General features: G+C 37.6%; 1 protein-coding gene across 1 annotated transcript; it reads right to left on the bottom strand.

The window, feature by feature from the left end:
- Positions 1-6183: 6183 nt before the first annotated feature.
- Positions 6184-21633, bottom strand: ubtd1b (ubiquitin domain containing 1b). The gene is made up of 3 exons (XM_084134755.1): positions 21055-21633; positions 13008-13235; positions 6184-11100 (listed from the first exon to the last, which is right to left on the bottom strand). Exons 1-3 carry the CDS (start codon positions 21119-21121, stop codon positions 10718-10720), a joined length of 678 nt encoding a protein of 225 aa, XP_083990881.1. The 5' UTR covers positions 21122-21633; the 3' UTR covers positions 6184-10717.
- Positions 21634-22309: the final 676 nt, after the last annotated feature.

The following is a 22309-nucleotide window of genomic DNA, read 5'->3' as shown; positions in this document are numbered from 1 at the left end:
TCGCATTATTTCCGATTTGACTGTTCAGACTGAGGTCGCATTGCAAACCATCTGATCTGTTTCGAGGCACATATCCAAGTGGTTTGAGCTGTTCACACTGTCCTGACAAAAACAGAGTCACATGTGAGCAAAAAAAAACCCTGATTTGGGCCACATTTGGGCATGCAGTCTGAATCAAAAAGCTGGATTTCCAAACCTTCAGCTGACAGAACTCACCATCCTGACACATATACGACTTATAAAACACAAATCTGGTGATTTAGACCTTCTATAAACGGGAAACTCTCTATTGAGCGGGAATCAGAAGAACACACGGCTCCTTGTGAGTTCACATCAATGGAGGCTTTTTCCCAGGCTTGCACTGCGATGAATGCGTATTTGCTCGTGTGGAGTCTATGAATGTTTCACTGTTACACACACTACACTTCCTCATCTCCTCTAGCTAGAGGCTTTTTGCTTCTGACTGAGACATTTATCTCATTAGTCATCATTCCCACAATCTTAGGGGCTTTTTGTGCCGCAGCTGCTCCTGTTGTGTTTTACTGCAGATTATAATCCTCACCTGGCCTGAATCATTACCACCTCGCAGCGAACAAGGCCTGATGTTATGTAAGGAACCACACCATGGTGAAAGGCTTATTTTCAGTGAGCCTGAGCCAGAGACGTTTAGTTTTTATATTCATCGCATAAAGAAACACCCAAATATGTGCATGGGTCAATGATGCTCAAAGAAAATGCATTCAAAAGTACATTGGCACAATCTTTATTTCTCAAGGAGAAAAAAGCAGTGACGAAGTTTTACTCACTTGTAAATTATTATTTGAAAAATGTCTGCCAAATAAAAGTGTCATGGTTAATAAGTTTTTTTTTTTTTTTTTTTTTAAATATCAGATAATTAGGTTAGTTCAGACTGCCATACGGTGCAACTCCCTAAACGCAGTAATATTTGTGAATTAATAATAATAAAATAAAATAAAATAATAATAAAAAGTAGCACTTTACAATAAGGTTTCAGATGTTAACATTAACATTAAAAAAATAATCAAAAGTTGTATCTGTGAATATGATTAACTAACATTAGTTCGGACTAATGGGTCCTTATTGTGAAGTTTTACCAAAAAATATTAACTTTTTAATCATTTTTAGCTCACGTGAATTCAAGATGTAAGGAAAACACATTCCTTTTTTAACTAATAGTTACACTACACAACATTGTTAGAGTCATTAAAATTAAACTTTTTGTTGAAAATAAGGGTTTTTTAAGTTAGGGTTTTAGAAACTAACGTGAAATCTTGGCATGTTAAAAAAAGAAAAGAAAAAAAAGAAAAAAGTTATTTATTTATTTATTTTTTACATCATGGACACTCATATTTGTCATAGACCCCATAAGTACAGACTCAAACTGACCATATCAAGAAAGATCCCTGAGCTTTTTCTGTTGATTTAATGATCTATACATTTTAGAACAAGAAAGCCTCCACATCTTTTCCTAACCAGATTTCCTAACACTAACAGTCAGCTAAGGTCACATCCTCACATTATCATAATAAAAAACATCTGGAAATATCAATAATCTACCTGTTACAAAAAGTTCTGGTAAGATCAACAGGAGAGAGGAAGTGCTTTCGATGTCCAGTGGGACAGAAGAAACTGGCCTGCATGAGTTTTCTCCGGGTGTGTGGTACCAAAACAAGGATCAAATGTAACATTACTTCTAGCCTGCTTCTTCTTCTTTTTTTTCTTTAAATCACAAGATATTCCACTTTATTAAAGCCGGAAAAAAAATCAAAACACACGTGTATGAGCATTTCTTGTTGAATACTGCCACCGTGTGGCTGAAACATTTGCGGTTCAAAGCCAAAGCGCAGCAGGTCAAAGGTCAGAGCGCGTGACCGTTTCTCAAGCAAGATGCAGAAACAAAACAAGAATAAAAGGCGAATCAGCAGTTTTTTACTGGCGCATTACAGGAGTCATTTACACCACAACATGCTGTGTACAACTGAACTCACCGAGCGGCAACTATGATTGTTTATGAGTTTCAGTAGCCTATTATAGGCTAGTTATGGATATGTTGGACATTAATTTACTTGTATTAGTCCTTGTATGTCATAATATTTAATTTAATGATAACTTAAAGTCTCCCTGTAGTCAATAATTGTATCCCTTAAAAATCACCTTTGATCACCAAAATGACATGTGAACGTTTTTTTCCTTGAAAAATAATTAGTCATGCCTCAAAATAGCTTGAATATAACTACACCCTTGCTTCATACGCAGTTCTATGAATATGCAAATGAGCCCCGCCTCCACTCACTCACTCAGCTCAGAGATCCACTCATTGACGATCACACGTTGATCTGATTGGTTACAAGGTAGTTTGTGACGTCAGAAACACCAGCGATTTCAAAGCGTGTTTTTGAGACTGTCTTTGGTTCACTGCAGTTTTAAGGAGAAAATACTCGACTTATGAATTTACACATGGTTTGTCTCAAAGCATTTTAAAAACACCACATAGACATATAAACAACATTAAAAGCTGGATTTTCACCACAGGGGGACTTTAAGATATTGAATATCTTGATATTTGTCAAAATTATTTTTAGAAAGCTTTTTGAAAATAGTATAAACGTTTTGCAAAACTGAATGAAACATGAATTAGAAAGGATATTTATAAGAACTATATATATTATAGTAAATGATATGTATTTAGTATAATACATTTGTAATAAATGCTGGGAGGTCCAGAGATAACTATAACAAAGTTTTAATACTCATTCTAATTCTATGATAACACAGAAATCCACACCACAGCTATAATATAATATTTGATCATTATTATTTCATATTTAACTAAAAATTAGATTGAATAACTTGATATTTGTAAAATGTTTAAAATGTATTAAAAGCTTTTCAAAATATATGAAACGAATAAAAAAATGGCCAATTTTAAGAACTGTGTGTGTATATGTGTGTATATATATATACATACATACATATACATACATATACACACACACACACAAAGTTTTAATAATCGTTCTAATTTAATAAGAATAGGGAAGCCCACATCACAGTTAATAAAAAATCTCATTTGATACTCAATTTAAGATTGGATATCTTAATATTTGTAAAAATATTTTAAAGTTATTAAAGTGTTTTTAAAGCCATCTCATTCTTCGCATCTCATTCTTCTCTTAGTATCTTGGGCTTGACTGAGACCTGGATTCGTCCAGAAGACTCAGCAACCCCCGCTGCTCTCTCTAACAACTTCTCTCTCTCTCACACCCCTCGCCAGTCTGGGAGGGGTGGGGGTACAGGGCTTCTCATTTCTAACAATTGGAAATACTCAGCGCTCTCTTCTCTCTGCAACAACAACTCATTTGAATATCATGCTATTACACTTAAAACTCCCAATAAGATCCATATTGTAGTCATTTATCACCCCCCTGGTCAGCTGGGAAACTTCGTAGAGGAAATGGATGTGCTGCTGTCCTCTTTTCCTGAGGACGGCTCCCCACTTCTAGTCTTCGGTGACTTCAACATTCATCTCGAGAAGCCGTATGCAGCAGACTTCATCTCTCTCCTAGCCTCTTTCGATCTCAAACGGCTCATCACCACAGGTACTCACAAATCAGGCAACCAACTGGACCTGGTCTACACGCGCAACTGCATCACAGACAACATTCTGGTGAGACCTCTCCATGTTTCAGATCATTTCCTCATAACTTTCAATCTACAACTCTCTACCCCTGCACCACCAACCCCACCACCAGTCACTTTCAGACGAAACCTGCGCTCACTTTCTCCCGCCCATCTTTCCTCTGCCGTGTCATCTTCTCTTCCCTCACCCTCACAATTCTCATCTCTGGATGTGAATACTGCAACGGATACCTTATGCTCCACTCTAACCTCTTCTCTAGACAATATCTGCCCTCTCTCCTCCAGGCCAGCACGCGCTACTCCCTCTAACCCCTGGTTGTCTGAGGCTCGTCGTGAACACCGGACCGAACTCAGGGCAGTGGAGAGGAAATGGCGCAAATCAAAAGACGCATCTGACCTGAGTATGTATCAATCTCTCCTCTCTTCATTTTCTGTTGATGTCCAAGCTGCAAAATCTTCCTACTTCCACAACAAGATCAACAGCTCCTCTAACACACGATCACTCTTCAAGACATTCAACTCTCTCCTCTGTCCACCTCCACCACCCCCCGCCTCCTCTTTAACTGCTGACGATTTTGCGAACTTCTTCACCAACAAAACAACATCTATCAGCAGTCAGTTCTCAGTTCCACACACACAGGAACCTAGACCGACCCCTTCCACAGCCAATAACCCTCTCTCCTCCTTCTCTCCGCTAACCAAGGAAGAAGTATCTAAACTTATTATCTCCAGTCATCCTACCACCTGCCCTCTAGACCCCATCCCCTCACACCTTCTACAAGCCATCTCTCCCACACTTCTACCAGCACTCACACACATCACCAACTCATCCCTCCATACTGGCACTTTCCCTACCGCATTCAAGCAAGCTCGGGTTACTCCACTGCTTAAAAAACCAACACTAAACACATAATTTGTAGAGAATTACAGACCTGTCTCTCTCCTACCATTCATTGCGAAAACACTTGAACGAGCTGTTTTCAACCAAGTAACATCATTCTTGTCTCTGAACAACCAGCTGGACGTCAACCAATCTGGCTTCAAGAAAGGGCATTCAACTGAGACTGCATTACTGTTGGTCACAGAAGCCCTACGGATCGCAAAAGCTGCTTCCAAATCCTCAGTTCTCATTCTCCTGGATCTGTCTGCTGCCTTCGACACTGTGAATCATCAGATCCTTATGACCAGCCTCTCATCACTGGGCATCACAGGAACTTCCCTCCACTGGTTTGAGTCCTATCTCACAGGTAGGTCCTTCAGGGTCGCATGGAGAGGCGAGGTATCCAGAACTCATCGACTGACCACAGGTGTTCCCCAGGGTTCAGTTCTTGGTCCCCTCCTCTTCTCCATCTACACCACATCACTGGGACACATCATACAGGCACACGGTTTCTCCTACCACTGCTATGCTGATGACACACAGCTCTTCCTCTCATTTCAACCAGATGATCCCACAGTAGCTGCCCGGATCTCAAGCTGTCTGGCGGACATCTCGACATGGATGAAGGAACATCACCTGCAGCTCAACCTGGCAAAGACTGAGCTTCTCGTCCTCCCTGCCAATCCGTCTCTACAGCACGACTTCACCATCCAGCTAGACTCATCAATCACCCCATCAAGGTCGGTCAGAAATCTTGGAGTAACGTTTGATGACCAGCTGACCTTCACAGATCACATTTCAAAGACAGCTCGATCATGCAGGTTTGCACTGCACAACATCAGGAAGATCAGGCCTTTCCTAACTGAGCATGCAACACAACTTCTCGTCCAGGCCCTGGTCATCTCTAGGCTTGACTACTGCAATGCTCTTCTGGCCGGACTCCTATCATGTGCAACTAAACCTCTACAAATGATTCAGAATGCTGCAGCTCGTCTGGTCTTCAACGAGCCCAAGAGGGCCCACGTCACTCCTCTGTTCATCTCTCTGCACTGGCTACCACTCGCTGCTCGCATCAAGTTCAAGGCATTGACGCTTGCTTACAGATCTATCACAGGCTCAGCTCCCTCCTACTTTCACTCACTCCTACGAGCCTACATCCCTACCAGAAGCCTACGATCGGCCAACAAGCGACATCTCGTGGTTCCATCACAGAGAGCCAAAAAAATCGCTTTCCAGAACATTCTCATTCACAGTTCCATGCTGGTGGAATGATCTCCCCACCCGCATCCGGAATGCAGAATCCCTGACAACATTCAAAAAAGAGCTGAAAACCCATCTCTACCGTGAGCACTTAACCTCATTAAAAAAAAAAAAAATTCCTTTTCCTTTTCCTGTAAATTCTCGCTTATTGGGCTTATGCTACTCTGAATAATGCCTAGACTTCGTATTTTGAGCACTTCTTGCGTTGTTTTTGCCTCTTCACGATGACTCGCTTAATTTAGTCCCAATTTGTAAGTCGCTTTGGACAAGAGCGTCTGCTAAATGAATAAATGTAAATGTTTAAAAGTAGTATAAAAGTTTTTCAAAACTTTCTTACTACAGTATATTACAGTTGTTAATAAATTCGAGGTCCAGAGATAAGCAACTATAATGATAAAGTTTTAATAATCGTTCTAATTCTATGAGTAGCAAAGATCACACAACAGCAATAACGATAATGGCAATATCAGTGGAATCACAATCAGACATTTTTTTTTTTTTTTCAGCTGATGAACAACATTGACAGCCAATCAGAATCTACTTTAAAACAGATGCTGAACATGGATTGGCACATGAGATGGTATTAAAATTCATAACCTATACATTCTTGAAATTTAACCAGTGAGAGGTATAAAACATGGCGCTTTAAACACATCAACATTCCCGCCCGCACACAGTTCAGCTTTTCTGCTGACTTAATGATAACAACACTTGCTTTACTACAGTTAAGGTCAGACTAACTAGTCCCAAGCTCATAAAAACACTTGAAACTGATCTGAGAACATGATGAAATGATTAGCAGTTTATGGACAAACATCTGTTTGCTTTCACAGCTGTCATTTTAATTGACAATTAAAACATCTGAAAAACAGATTACCATGTAAATTATACATAACTTTTGTGAAACAGGCCGTAAGCACATTTAAGTATAAGAATTGCACACATTTTATCTCTTAATATACAGATATTAATCTATGAAGAAATTCACATGAATTCCTTTTAAAGGTTTATGAAAGTTCTTGTATTTTGCAATTGGGACACGCACACATGTAAGCATGTTTCTGCCACATCATAATTATGAGATAAAGTCATAGTAATGATATTAAAATCTAATTATGAGATAATTCGTCACAATTATGAGAAAGTCAAAATTGACAAAGATCATAAATATGAGATAGTCATAATAATGACATTAAAATCTCCCAATTATGAGATACTAAGTCATAATTATGAGATAAAAAGTCAAAAGTATGAGATTAAAGTCAATTATGACAAACCTTGGAAATTGACAAAAAACGCATATGACAAACTGTACAAATTATGAGAATCAAAATAATAAAAAGACATAATTATGACATCAAAACGGTCAAATCTGACAAAATAAGTCGTAATTATGAGATAAAAAGCTAAATTATGAAAAAATTTAAATTATGAGCTACTCATGACAATTACGACTTTTCTTAACGACGTATCTCCGAATTATGTTCTAATCTCAATTTTGACTCATCTCATAATTATGATTTCGTATTCACAAAGTTGACTTATGTTTTCATATAATTATTATTAACCAAAGCATTTTTTTGTGTGGCAGAAACTTCCATACTCACAGCAGGCTTGAGTAAAGCGAAATGGCTTCTTGCAATCTGCGATTTGAAAGACAAACGTCCAAAGTGAGTCTCCTGAAACCGTCCCAACACAGTGGGGCGAAAAAGATCCACATGTACAGTATGGCTTCCTAACAGCTTCCTCAGTCAAATCTGGAAACTTCACGTCATGAGACACATTATACATCCATTCAAACAAAGATAACAAACAACACATGAAGAAAACACCTACTGAAACATTGCCCGTATGAACGCAGGAGAATGTGTCGCCTAGAAAGAAAATAATAGCAATGTCCCTCTTCAATAAAAATGATCATAAATGAACCATTATGATCATAATCAGCACACATATGTAAAACATATTGATGAACACAACATACAGACTTAAGCTACACCAGTACTGGCACTATAAACATTTTAATTATATTCTTACTTTGCCTATTTCCATTAAATGTTTTGAATATTACTAGCAAAAATAGAGCACTGTTTTTATCTCGAAACGAATGCCAATGAGAGAATAAATATGAAGGTCTCTATCATTAGCAGCATCAGCACATGTTGTCACAGCATAAGGGTTTCAGATTGTGCTGACGAAGGCCAGGAGGAATGAACTCTCCTTCAGACCGCCAGAGGTCACACAGCTCCCAACCTGGGGAAAACTAGCAAAGTATGCGGGATTGGAGTTGTACACAACATCACTGAGTACAGTTTCTTTCTTATCAGAGCATGTAAATCAATGACGCACATAAATTATGATTGAGGTACTGAGTGACTCTTCGTCCTGAATGATGCCCCGTTGTTCCCAAAGGGTTATGTGCTTTACGCTGCGAAGGACTTCTGGGAATATTCCAGCTTGGTTTACCCAAAATAATGAAAAGTTTCATCTTTTACTCACCCTCGTGTTCCAAACCTGCGACTTACTGTGTCCGGCAAAACACAAAAGATATATACATAATGTTTTTTGTTCATATAATGACAGTCAATAGGGTCCAAAACCACATGGGAACCCACTGACTTTCATTTTATGGACAAAAACAAAACAAAAACAATTCTAAATATAATTTATGATGAGATAAAAAGTCAATTATGACAAAAAGGTGAATTTATGAAAAAAGTCAAAATTGAGATGTCGTAAGTCAAATAATTGAGTTGTTGTTTCACATGTGATAATTGATATAATCTAAATTATCAGTCAATTTTGAGAATTCTGACAAAAATGTCAACTTATGACTCAGTTTGGACAATTTTTACTATTAAGTCAAATTGGAGATGTCAAGTCAAATAATTTAGATGTTATGTTTTTCACGTCACAGTTGAGATAAAAAGCTAAGGTATCAGTCAAAATTAAGAGATCTGACAAAAAATGTCAACTTGACTTAATTTTGACAATTATGAGATAGTAAAAATTATGGCATACTAAGTCACAATTAAGATGTCACAAGTCAAATAATTGAGTTATGTTTCACATGTCATAACTGAGATAAAAAGCTAAATTATTAATCCAAATTGAGAACTCTGACAAAAATGTCAACTTACGATTCGATTTGGACAATTATGAGATAGTAAAAATTATGGCATACCTAGTTGAAATTTAGATGTCATAAGTCAAATAATTGAGTTATGTTTCATGTGTCATAAGAGATAAAAAGCTAGATTATCAGTCAAAAAATTTAAAATTCTGACAAAAATGTCAACTTATGACTCAATTTTGACAATTATGAGATAATAAAAATTGTAGCATATTAAGTCAAAATTGAGATGACATAAACCAAACTTTTTGCCTGAATTCTAAAAAAAAAAAAAAATGTATGGCTTATGTGACCAACATTCAGCAAAAGATCTTCTTTTGTGTCACAGAAGTCAGTCAGTCATACAGGTGTAGAACATAAGAGTGAGTAAATGACAGAATGCACACACATACATACCCTTTAAGCTACTGCATATTGTCAATTACCAAAGAAAACGCCACATAGACTTGCATTGCAAGTGATAGTTTACTGTACAGTAAAAGCTGGAAAAGCTTAACTTGTAGTTAACCTGGAATATTCCTCAAATGCAAAATGCCGCAATTTGGAGGGGGAAAGAAACTGCTATTTCCAATGATAACTTAATGAGATTTAACTCATGCATGAAGGCTAATGTACACCAGTGTTTATCTTTAAAACAACAACAGAAGACAAAAGTAACCCAGAGCAGAAGGAATGGCGTGATAGAAGAGAGACGTATAACGAACACGCCAGTGCTAATGAGGAACAGTTGCCGCTGAGGTAATGAGCTGTTTCTAACCGGTGTGCGGCACGCAGTGTCACATGGTGTTATAACCAGGAGCAGAAGACCTTTACTAAAAGAAACGTTTTGAAGCCTAAAATGGATGAATGTTCGTGCAGGCCTAATGCAGATAACCTTTGTTACTTGAAATCTTAAAGCAATGCTTATAATGCCACTGATAAAGGGTTAAGAATCAGTAAAAAGTCTTACGATAAGCAATTAAAAAAAAGCAGGGTAAAGATTGAAATAGTATATAATATAATCTCTCAAAATAGTAGCAATATTCTCTTGATTGCAGCCTGAGCGCTTACAGCATAACATCTCTATAAAAGAAGTCAGACAGCCATTAAAGTGATAGTGTGTCCAATTCCTCTACAAGACGATCTGTAATCTACAGGGCACGAAGACTGTGCAGTGCCAGGAGATGAAGATGTAGAGCATCACTGTCAGTTTAATGTGTCTCTGTGCACTAGATTTACACAGTGAGCCTTTTGAGCACAGAGGAGCGTCACTGGCCTCTAGCGAACGTGTCCGAAATGTGGATTAGCTATATAATGATATCAGCCTGAAACTGTTTTAAGATTGCATAGACAGTACTGGGTTGTGCTCAAAGACGTCAAGTCAGAAAATAGAAAAGCATGTGTGTGTGGCCGCACTGAAACATGCCTCGTAAGCAAAATAACTCTTCATCTACTCTTCTTTGAAGGCACAACTATTCTAAGATACTCAAAGTGTGCAAAACGAAGCTCAAGTTTGATTATCTTACAAAGCGAGATCACTTTCAGAGGATCATGTTGGTACTGCATAGTCAAGCGACTCGCTGTTAAATTCATTTTGGCACTTCTGCTGAAGTTAGCAGAGATGCAATCCGTTAGGTTGGTTTATTTCCAAATCAAAACTCATAATCTGCTTATAATAGTTTATTTGTTTCTCCAGATGCTCGATTTGAAGACGAAACTCCGGCAAGATCAAGTTGCTCGATTCAACATTTTACGCTCTTTTAGCTGCCGGGGTTTTTGGTCCTTAATCTCTTTGCAGTTGCGCTTCACTGGTTTGGTGTCAGTTGGTTCACGATGACCTGGATAACAAAGTCCTTCTGGATCTTGGTGTCCTGCAGGCGGGTCTTGTCTGTCAGGAGTTTCCCAGAGAAGAACCAGCGCTGGTGGGCCAGGTCAATGTCCTCCTGAGCCTGCAGTTGCTTCTTTAGCAGGCCGATGGAGTCGGTCATGCTGGCGTTCAGGCGCAGGTCTTTGCCGGTGGAGAGCCGAACCTTCAGCTGGAACTCTTTCTTCTGTGCCGTCTGGGGCTCAGGGTTATCCGACACGTCTTCCTCACTTCGTTCTGATATCAGATTGACAGGCGGGGCCAGGCAATAAACCGGGAGCTGGTAACGGTTTCCGAGTTCATCGTAACACTCGGTCAGGGATCCTAGAGGGATTGAAAGAATATAAACAACCGTCAGTGATGAGGGGTGAAACGTGCTACAGGTATAACAATGAGGGATGATGCGTGTCATCATTTGCACATACACTATAGGTAACACTTTATTTTACAGTGTCCTTGTTACATATGTTACATGTACTTACCATAGTAATAACAACAAATTATGCATAATTACATGCAACTAACCCTCAACCAAACCCTAATCCTCTAGTAAGTACATGTAGTTGCTTAATATTACTCAGTGCTTAAAGGAACACACCGACTTTTTGGGACTTTATCTTATTCACCGTAGAGTTAGATCAGTCCATACATACCCTTCTCATCTCCGTGCGTGCCGTAACTCTGTCTGACGCACCCACCGCTAGCCTAGCTTAGCACAAAGACTGGAGGTAAATGGCTCCAGCTAGCATACTGCTCCCAATAAGTGATAAAATAACACCAACATTTTCCTATTTACATGTTGTGATTTGTATAGTCACAGCGTGTGCAAATAACAAGGTCACATGATACACAGCCATCTTATAACCGTACACATACTGGGAACTATATTCTCAGAAGGTGAAGCACTGCTACTTCTGCGGAGTGATTTGCTCGCAGCGCCTGAGAAGCCCGTGGTGAGGGGCAGAGAGTTCCTCAGAGCTGGAGTAAATCACTCCGCAGAAGTAGCAGTGCTACTTATCTAACTCTGGGGGATACGGTGAATAAGCTAAAGCCCCAAAAAGTCGGCGTGTTCCTTTAAATATATAATTACACTGTAACAATGACACCTTAAAATAAAGTGTAACCACACATTATGTTATTAAATGCTTCTTCATTATGGTGAAAACTTCCCTTCTGGGCAAGTAAAGAAAATAAGGGTCAGGGTGTGAAGATAATAAGCTATTTAAACAGATAAATATAGTTATTTGATAGAAACAAATCAAATATTTGATTAAAAATATTAATATTAATAAATGAAATTAAATTTTTTAGAAAATAATCAAACTTGTGAAAACCCTTATGCCAAACAGAATTGGATCTTGTGTGTCATTTGACCAGTCGCAACATAGCAAGTTTTTTCCACTTTTTTAATCATCCAAAACGTGCAATTTACATTCCTTGTGCATGTACAAGTTGGTGTTTTCCATATCGGGACACGAGTTAAGTACAAAGCTTTGTTAACATAAATAATAGTATAGCAACCAAACGTTAAATTAAACATTTGGATTTGTGCCAAACGAGAGGTACGTGGATTAAGCCATGAAGCGGAGCTTCAGATTCTAGGGAGCATTTGATTGGACAGAAAATCTGCTGTCATCAAAATCACTGATCCATATTGGCAGACTGTAAGTTTTGATCGCTTATATCTTATAAATGTGAATTTTGTCATTGTTTTAGAGCACACTAGCTTATAGATAACAATAAGGCAAACATATTCATACTAAAAGCCAATTAGTTATAATAAATGATTATAATGAATGCAACTATCATTTATTTTATAATTATATTTTCATTCTTGTTCTATATACCTTTAAATTTGAAGGACTTTTTGTGGTGCGAGGGGAACTAAAATACATGTTTATATAATGTTTGTTTAATTATGTACCTGTATTTTGCCAATATTTCTGAATGTAATAATAAAATGCAACATACACCGTTTCTCTCTCTCTATCTGGTGTGACTTCTGTGCAACTTTTTGCCAACTTAAATTTTGTTTATCACACAGTATGTACTACATTTATGATGTTTTTTTTGGTACTTCAAGCTTGGCAGCACCACATCACTGCTTTTTGATTTATGGAAAAGAGCAGCATAAGCATTCATCCAAATTTCTCCCATTTCTGTTCCAAAAAAGACAGCAAGTCACACACAAAGGTGGTTTCATCACAGCCAATCAGTGTGATGACTCTCACCGTGTGGTAGCGTGATGTTGGCTCCGTCCACTATAGCCTGAGCCAGCTCGTGATCGCTACACTCCAGAGCCACAGCGGCAGCTTTTAGGGCGTCCCAGATCTCCTTACGGCCCTCAAATGCTGGAGCCGTGTCCCAGAACTCATCTCTCTTACTGCGCAGCTGCCCCTCCGTCATTGGGTAATCGCTCTTCCACTTCAGCTTGTCTTTCTTCAGCGGCTCGTTACGACCTGGAGACGATGCAGATGATGTGTGAATTAACACTAATGTGAGAGAAGTGTAGGCTATACAACAGTTCCTGGAACAATGGCTTAGCAGAAAGTTGCTTGAGAAAGACTGAGTAGCTGATGATCAAAAAGACGACCACATTATTTTTTTGACCACTGGGCCAGAATTGTACTATTCCAGTGAATTATGATGAGGTTAGTTTCATGACATCACATATGAAGGTCGACAAAGACTTTCCATTTGTATTTTCCATCAGTACTTTCTCTGATGCTTTCAACGGGGCAACTGAGTGAGAACTGAGTGGAATGTAAAAGTAATAGTCTAATAAACAAGAATTGACATGTAGTGCATTCAAATGATTATAGTGTAATGGAAAATTACATTTAGAAGGAACATTTTTACACAAGATCAAGAATGTAGAGAACATTTGGGGAAGAAATATTACAGATCCCAAACATTTGAATGATAGATGATAGTGTATGTATACGTGTATATTATTTATGTATTTCTTTTTATTATAATATTTTTGTATCCATAGGTGATGAAATGTGCCATTTGTACTTTGATTCTTAAAGTTGATATTATGTGTGTAGGTATATATATATAAATATATATACACACACACACACACATATGTATATGTATGTGTGTATATGTATGTATGTGTATATATACATATATATGTATATATGTACGTATGCGTGTATATGTGTGTGTGTGTGTGTGTGTGTGTGTGTGTGTGTGTGTGTGTGTGTGTGTGTGTGTGTGTGTGTGTGTGTGTGTGTGTGTGTGTGTGTGTGTGTATATATATATATATATATATATATATATATATATATATATATATATATATATATATATATATATATATATATATATATATATACACACACACACATACATACATACATATATATATATACATATAATATACATATACAGTGAGGAAAATAAGTATTTGAACACCCTGCTATTTTGCAAGTTCTCCCACTTGGAAATCATGGAGGGGTCTGAAATTATCATCGTAGGTGCATGTCCACTGTGAGAGACATAATCTAAAAAAAAAAATCCAGAAATCACAATGTATGATTTTTTTAACTATTTATTTGAATGATACAGCTGCAAATAAGTATTTGAACACCTGTCTATCAGCTAGAATTCTGACCCTCAAAGACCTGTTAGTCTGCCTTTAAAATGTCCACCTCCACTCCATTTATTATCCTAAATTAGATGCACCTGTTTGAGGTCGTTAGCTGCATAAAGACACCTGTCCACCCCATACAATCAGTAAGAATCCAACTACTAACATGGCCAAGACCAAAGAGCTGTCCAAAGACACTAGAGACAAAATTGTACAACTCCACAAGGCTGGAAAGGGCTACGGAGAAATTGCCAAGCAGCTTGGTGAAAAAAGGTCCACTGTTGGAGCAATCATTAGAAAATGGAAGAAGCTAAACATGACTGTCAATCTCCCTCGGACTGGGGCTCCATGCAAGATCTCACCTCGTGGGGTCTCAATGATCCTAAGAAAGGTGAGAAATCAGCCCAGAACTACACGGGAGGAGCTGGTCAATGACCTGAAAAGAGCTGGGACCACCGTTTCCAAGGTTACTGTTGGTAATACACTAAGACGTCATGGTTTGAAATCATGCATGGCACGGAAGGTTCCCCTGCTTAAACCAGCACATGTCAAGGCCCGTCTTAAGTTTGCCAATGACCATTTGGATGATCCAGAGGAGTCATGGGAGAAAGTTATGTGGTCAGATGAGACCAAAATAGAACTTTTTGGTCATAATTCCACTAAACGTGTTTGGAGGAAGAAGAATGATGAGTACCATCCCAAGAACACCATCCCTACTGTGAAGCATGGGGGTGGTAGCATCATGCTTTGGGGGTGTTTTTCTGCACATGAGACAGGGCGACTGCACTGTATTAAGGAGAGGATGACCGGGGCCATGTATTGCGAGATTTTGGGGAACAACCTCCTTCCCTCAGTTAGAGCATTGAAGATGGGTCGAGGCTGGGTCTTCCAACATGACAATGACCCGAAGCACACAGCCAGGATAACCAAGGAGTGGCTCTGTAAGAAGCATATCAAGGTTCTGGCGTGGCCTAGCCAGTCTCCAGACCTAAACCCAATAGAGAATCTTTGGAGGGATCTCAAACTCCGTGTTTCTCAGCGACAGCCCAGAAACCTGACTGATCTAGAGAAGATCTGTGTGGAGGAGTGGGCCAAAATCCCTCCTGCAGTGTGTGCAAACCTGGTGAAAAACTACAGGAAACGTTTGACCTCTGTAATTGCAAACAAAGGCTACTGTACCAAATATTAACATTGATTTTCTCAGGTGTTCAAATACTTATTTGCAGCTGTATCATACAAATAAATAGTTAAAAAATCATACATTGTGATTTCTGGATTTTTTTTTTTTAGACTGTCACTGTCTCTCTCACAGTGGACATGCATGTGATATTACACAATTTTATATTACATGCAATCCCTCCATGATTTCTAAGTGGGAGAACTTGCAAAATAGCAGGGTGTTCAAATACTTATTTTCCTCACTGTACATATACATACACATATATATACATACACACACGATTTATAGATACATAAATAAACCATTAATTAGCATCAATATAACACATGATTGTGGAGTACAGTGACTTCAGTCTGAAAATAAAAGCAGAAGTGCACTATACTCACTCATATACACATGACTGAGCAAAGGTTGTGCATTTATGACTGTTTGTGTGCAAATGACAGATCAATTCAGCCTTCGTCTATCCAGTTCACATCTCACAACAACCCTGAGGGCAACAGCCAAACTCCAAACACTCCCTCCATGACCCTGAAGTTATCTGGTCAAATACAGCTCTTGTTTCGAGTCAACAATGATATGTTGAGCCCAACACACTGGTGATTAGGACTGATATTAGTAATGATATTACTGGATAGTGGATAAGGAGATATGCTGTCCAGTGACTGATTTGCCTTATATAGGCTTTGTTTTATTTATTTGTAAGGCAATTTTTGATAAGGAAAGTTGGCCACAGTAGTGTAAAATTAATTTTAAATCTTACACTGGTTCAAACTAGGCTACTGTACTGTATAGTTTTGATTTACGTTGGTGCTTTTGATTATACAGATGCTTTGGACGTGTCTTTTAATGATGAGACTTCTGTAATTAGTCTCTCAAAAACTATATGAAAATTTGGGTTTAGATTTTTGGCCAATATATCTTTGGCCAAAATTTTCATAATCGGTGCATCCCTACAAATTTAGCTTTACTTTAAATATTTGATGAAGTCTGAATTATCGAGAAGCGTCCTGAAAACAATAAACCACAACAGACGGGATTCTGAATGCTTCAACCAAACAAAAAAATAAAAAATAAAAATAAATAAAAATAAAAATAAATAAAAATAAATAAATATATATATATATATATATATATATATATATATATATATATATATATATATATATATATATATATATATATATGCTAATGCCGATAATTAAGAAATGCTAAATACTGGCAGATATATCGGCCTAATCTTAATTATAAAGGTCTCCAGAACGCAAGAAAGACTATATTTGTAAGGCTACAGATACCATAAAAATGAGAACGCAAAGTCAAGTAAGTAATGTTTAGAAGATTTAGCAGCAATTTGGCTGCTCTTTTACAGGAAATCACTGTTCGGAGAATCTTCCTGTTACTCCATACGATTAAGCAATAATGATGCTTGCCTTAGCATACACCTCTAATAATAAACCTGCTATAGAAATAAGGAAGTTCAGGCTGATAGTGAGATAGGAGGAGGGTGGACGTGTGATTCAGTGCTTTCCCATCGATTCAGCTCTGAGTCTCTGACCATGGCCAAGTATCTAAAGGACATCATCCAAACACATTATTTATAGCATGGCCAGCTTAGGTGTAATTACAAATGAACAGGACACATTGTGTGATTTACAGCGCTGTTCCACCCACACTCTCAGAAAAAAGGTACAAAAGCTGTCACTGTGGCGGTACCTTTTCAAAAGGTACACCTTTGTACCTAAAGAGTGCATATTAGTCCCTCAAAGGTACATATTGGTACCAAGAGTGTACATATTAGTACCTAAATGGTACATATTAGAACCCTTTTGAAGGGTACTGTCCCAGTGACAGCTTTTGTACCTTTTTTCTGAGAATGCAGAATGCTTTATTGACAGACAGTGCAATGATGGAAGGAGTGAACGAATATCAACATTAAACAACTTTTAGAACTTCATAGTAGGGCTGCACGATATTGAAGAAAAATGCGATAACTCATTAAATAATGCGATATTCGATACAATAATGTTTTAAGTGTGTAAAATAAACTTTAAAATATATTTAAAATTATATAACCTACACATGTGTTTCACATTCTTTTTGTGACTAGAAAACATCCCTACAACTTCTGAAAGTGAACATCAGTGTTTTACTGTAGCATAAGAAGTGTAAACCACGGGGTTTAGGGGTTCAGGTTATCCTACATCAGGTTTATTTAACAACAGAAACTGAATAATCAGATGTAAAGATAAAACACTGCTTAGTTTTCACTGTATGAATTAAATATATATTGATTCTTATTAAAGCTACAGTTATTCAGCCAAGAGCAGTGAGTGATTTTCTCTTTATCTTTTGTTCATGACCCCAGATATTGCAAGCCGTTGCGATATGCATATCACAATATATACATTTGCGGAATTTTGATATATTATATTATATATTATATATCCCTAATTCAAAGGATTCAAGTATTACAGGAAGTCTGGTCCTCTAAACTGACATATGAAATGATAGTCAGAAAAATCTAAATTCTGAAATTTGTTTCAGAAAATTTTATGCAAATTGTTTGCATATGTGCATATTAAAAAAATGTTTTTTATTATATTTGATACATCAGGCTTTTATGGCTCATATAGCATGATATAGTGAGAATATGAAGCTCAAACTCATATTCAGAGACCCAAACTGAGCAAAAATATGCAAAAATCTGTGCAGATGCTGATATTATTATGGAAGAAATGAAATTCTGATTGCTTGTAATGTAAATCAATGAGAACTTTATAACAGTAACACACCAATTACATAAAAATGCATGTAAAAAAATATCAGTTATCATTCTCAATAATATGCCTAAGTACGTAGTAAGATGATATTTAAATGCTTAGTCTTATGATCAAAGCTCTGCAATTTCAAAACACAATGCAATGCAATACAATGATGATTGAGAGAAATAAACTTTCCTTGAAAGCCAAATATCTAAATCTTTCCTAAGACCCATGTTGCTTCAGTCCAGCAAGTGATTATTAGAGACAAAATCAAATTTATTGTTGCATGTACTTTATAAGTAAAGATTAACATGAAATATGAAGGCATGTCTACAACAGGTTATTCAGCAATGTTTTGATCATGTTGATAATTTACAAATTCACCTATGAAATATGACACAGTAAAGCCTTATTAGGTTTAAACCGGCCTTTCAAAGTGACAGGCAGAGACAAATGGCCGTTTACAATCCAACGTTTGGTCAAATAAAAGAAACCACTGACAATGTGAAGGACTTTAAATGTTCAAGTGAACTAAAGATTGATGGCCATCTCTCATTTTTTCTACATGAAAACTTGTCACTTGTCAGGATAGTGTGCACACTTGAAAATTAGTCTGAAAACAACTTAATAATTTGTCCTATATGCACGATTAGAAGGAAGGCGCTTGTCTCATAGGTTCACACACACTTGTGATCTAGTCAACGACTCAAACATCAAAGGTTGAGTCTTGAGTCGGCAGGACACTGTTTATATACCAGCTTATTTCACTTTATGATAATGACTTACGCCACAACAACAGGACACCATGTGGGTGTGTAACGCAGAATGCGACGGTCAAAGTTCAGCACCTAATATAAGCTCTAGTCAAATGATATGTAAATGCTCTGTGTCTTGAGGCCAAGAGCTGTAAGGAGCCACATAAAGTTGCATTCTTCTCCTGTAATTCTCTCGTTACATTCACACACACACACACACACACACACACACACAACGCAAGCTGCGACAGATTCTCGACCCCTCCCGTCGTTACAGCAGGAACATGAGATGTTCCCTTTTCCACACGCTGCATTATAAAACAATGTGGCTCTTCCTCAGAACTGATTACATTGTTTTATTAGTGCCGGGGAAATGATTTTTATGACGTTCGGTTTTGGTTTGCGGTGAGCATGGAGTCTGAACTCCTGTGTGTCACATTATACAAGACAGACGATAACATGCATCTTCGTTCTTGCAGCAAACATACATCAAACACACACACAAACACACACACCACATAAAACTCTGATTCTCAAACAAATGACTCTTATGAACTGATTCTTTTGAATCAAAAACCCTCACAAACACTTATAGGCATTATGCACATTATAAAGATTTTATATTTTTATTAAGCAACGTTTGAGAAGTACAAATAATAATAATTTTTTTTTTCAAACGTTGCTGTTAATAAATAACAATGATAGTTGTGTAGTCAGATTCTCAAATAACTCTTATGAACTGATTCTTTTGAGTAAAATAACACTCACAATTCAGTCTAATATGCTCATTATGACTTTTATATTACGCAAAGTTTGAAAAGTTCAAAACTTTATAAATAACAATAACTCTTACGAATGAAAAACTCAAATTCCTCTTAAGAATATGAATTTCATATTAAGAAATTCAATAATTTAAATCAGTAATAATAACGTGTGTATACTAATATATATATATATATATATATATATATATATATATATATTTATATTTAGTAGATTATTATAGTGACTTTTTTCCCTTACTGTTTAGGACTGATGTTTAATTATTAAGCTGGAGAATGAATTGCTGTAATTTAATAAACTTCCCAAACTTTACTCTGGTGCAAATATGTTCTTGACGGAAGAAATGCATTGTCTTCCTGTTTTAGCAGGCAATGGTCACATAATATATATAATGCCGCCCATGTGTAAAAGAAAATATTATCTCCTGTTCAAGCAAGACACACACACACACACACACACAATCTGCTGAAGTACAGATAATCCTACAATACACTGATACTGGCTGCAAGACGTCAATGTCCTCAAGACTTTCACTGATATAAGTCAAACACGTCACACTGTCACTGATGTCATGATTGGACTACATGTCCTGCGATGGAAAGAAAATCTTTCTATCCTAAATGATGTTCTACTTGAGCTCATGGCAAACGGGGCAAACATGCATGAACATGCCCTGAGACGAGACTCTGCAGCCGGAACGACTGCCGGCTCCAACATGCACACAGGTGGAAAAACACACAACAGAGAGGAGAGACAGATAATGATCAAAACTGACAATGTTTCCAAGGGCCTGAATTGTCACATCTACAAAAAAAGGAGTTTCAGAATCAGCACAAAACAAACTGACATGAAGAAAAGCTGCAGTACAAGGCATAGTACTAGTAAACACCAGTCAATCATCTAATGAGTCTTATATGATTGTTGGAGACACATGGAAGTGTGTGCCTTCAACAACAAAGAAACTGTGGTACAGTAATGGCAAGCATATGGTAGTTTGATACAGTGCAGGCATACCAATTATGGTTAGTTCACATGTTGGGTATTTACACGATAATAATACCATGGTACTTTTTGCTGATGGCTCCTGATATTTGCATGTTTTCAAGAATGCCAAGCACGGAAACAAACATGCAAAGAGGTTATTATCACAATCACAGAGTCTAAAGCAACAGTTTTTAAAGCAACAGTGTGTCTCACCTCCACGCTTCCTCTGCGTCCTCGATCCGCGTGACTCCGCGCGCTCGCGCCCCACGCATCCTCCCATGATCGTCAAACAAACGCAGGCCACATCTCAAGACGGCACCTATATACACTCCTGCTTTATCATCATTTGAATCGCCAAACGTAAACCAGTACTAAAACTCGAATGAACTGCAGTTTGCTATGGGTGATGTGTCAACAGTACCTACGTACATCAAAGGGAAGTCCAAACAACGGAAACAAAACTCAACAAAACACCAGACTGAGGGATCTCGCGCAGAGCTCGCGATGATCTAATATCAGTAATCTGGCACGAGACTTGCGTTTAGTTATTTCTGGCTTTATCCCACGAGCTAACTTACAGCAGCTAGCCAGAGCACGAGCTTTTGCCTAAACTCATAAGTCTAAAACAGTGAAAAAAACAAGCTAGCATTTGAGCTTTATTGAATATTTAGTGCTCGCGTTATGGTATATTAAAACATTTATGCGTCGCAAACCTGCCTGAGTTCTTTATCTCTCGCTTGTCTCGCACCTTTCCCCCCACTGACTGAGTGATGTTTCCTACTAGTTCGCGTTACTGGTGCTCAACTGCGCAAGCGCTCTGACCACGTGACTCCACCAGAGCCCCTCCTCTAGATGGAGCCTTCAAACTCCGCTCAAAAATTGCATGATCCCAAGCGTTTTAAACCGGTTTAAACGTGTAAAAAGGCCATTATAATTGTCTCTAGCGAGCACAACTCTCTCAGTTTGACTGGGTGCTGTGCTTGTGTGAGTGCGTTCACTATGGAGTTAGAATCATGCCAAAACCTCATACACACACAAAACGTGTTTTACTCACACCCAGCGATTCACAAACAAACTCAGTGTGGTTTGCAAATACAAATCACTTTCAGCATGTTTGTTCGTGTTTGTAGCAGAAGGAAAAATAGTTCCAATCTTCCGAAACTTTTTTTGCTAAACGAAATAACACAAATATATGCATTCCCAAAACACGAAGGATATTTTATTTGAGATACATGCATACAATATTAGTTTAATAAAGTATGTTCGATGTTTAAAGATAGATCCGAATGATACCAAATAAACCCAGAGTTCGGCATCTCCACCACTTTAGGAAAGCTCTGACTGCACTTTACAAAAGTCTCACATCTGTGTTTCAGAGTAGCCTACAGTATTCTCGTGATATAAGAAAATTTCCAATTAATCAGATACTAAAAACTGCTAATCTTCTTTTATAGCAAAGACTTTTCCA

The sequence above is a fragment of the Abramis brama genome (assembly GCF_963993115.1).
Source record: "Abramis brama genome assembly, chromosome: 14".
In the NCBI taxonomy this organism is placed as follows: domain Eukaryota; kingdom Metazoa; phylum Chordata; class Actinopteri; order Cypriniformes; family Leuciscidae; genus Abramis; species Abramis brama.
The sequence above is the reverse complement of the archived record's forward strand: the minus strand, read 5'-3'. Positions and strand labels throughout refer to the sequence as shown.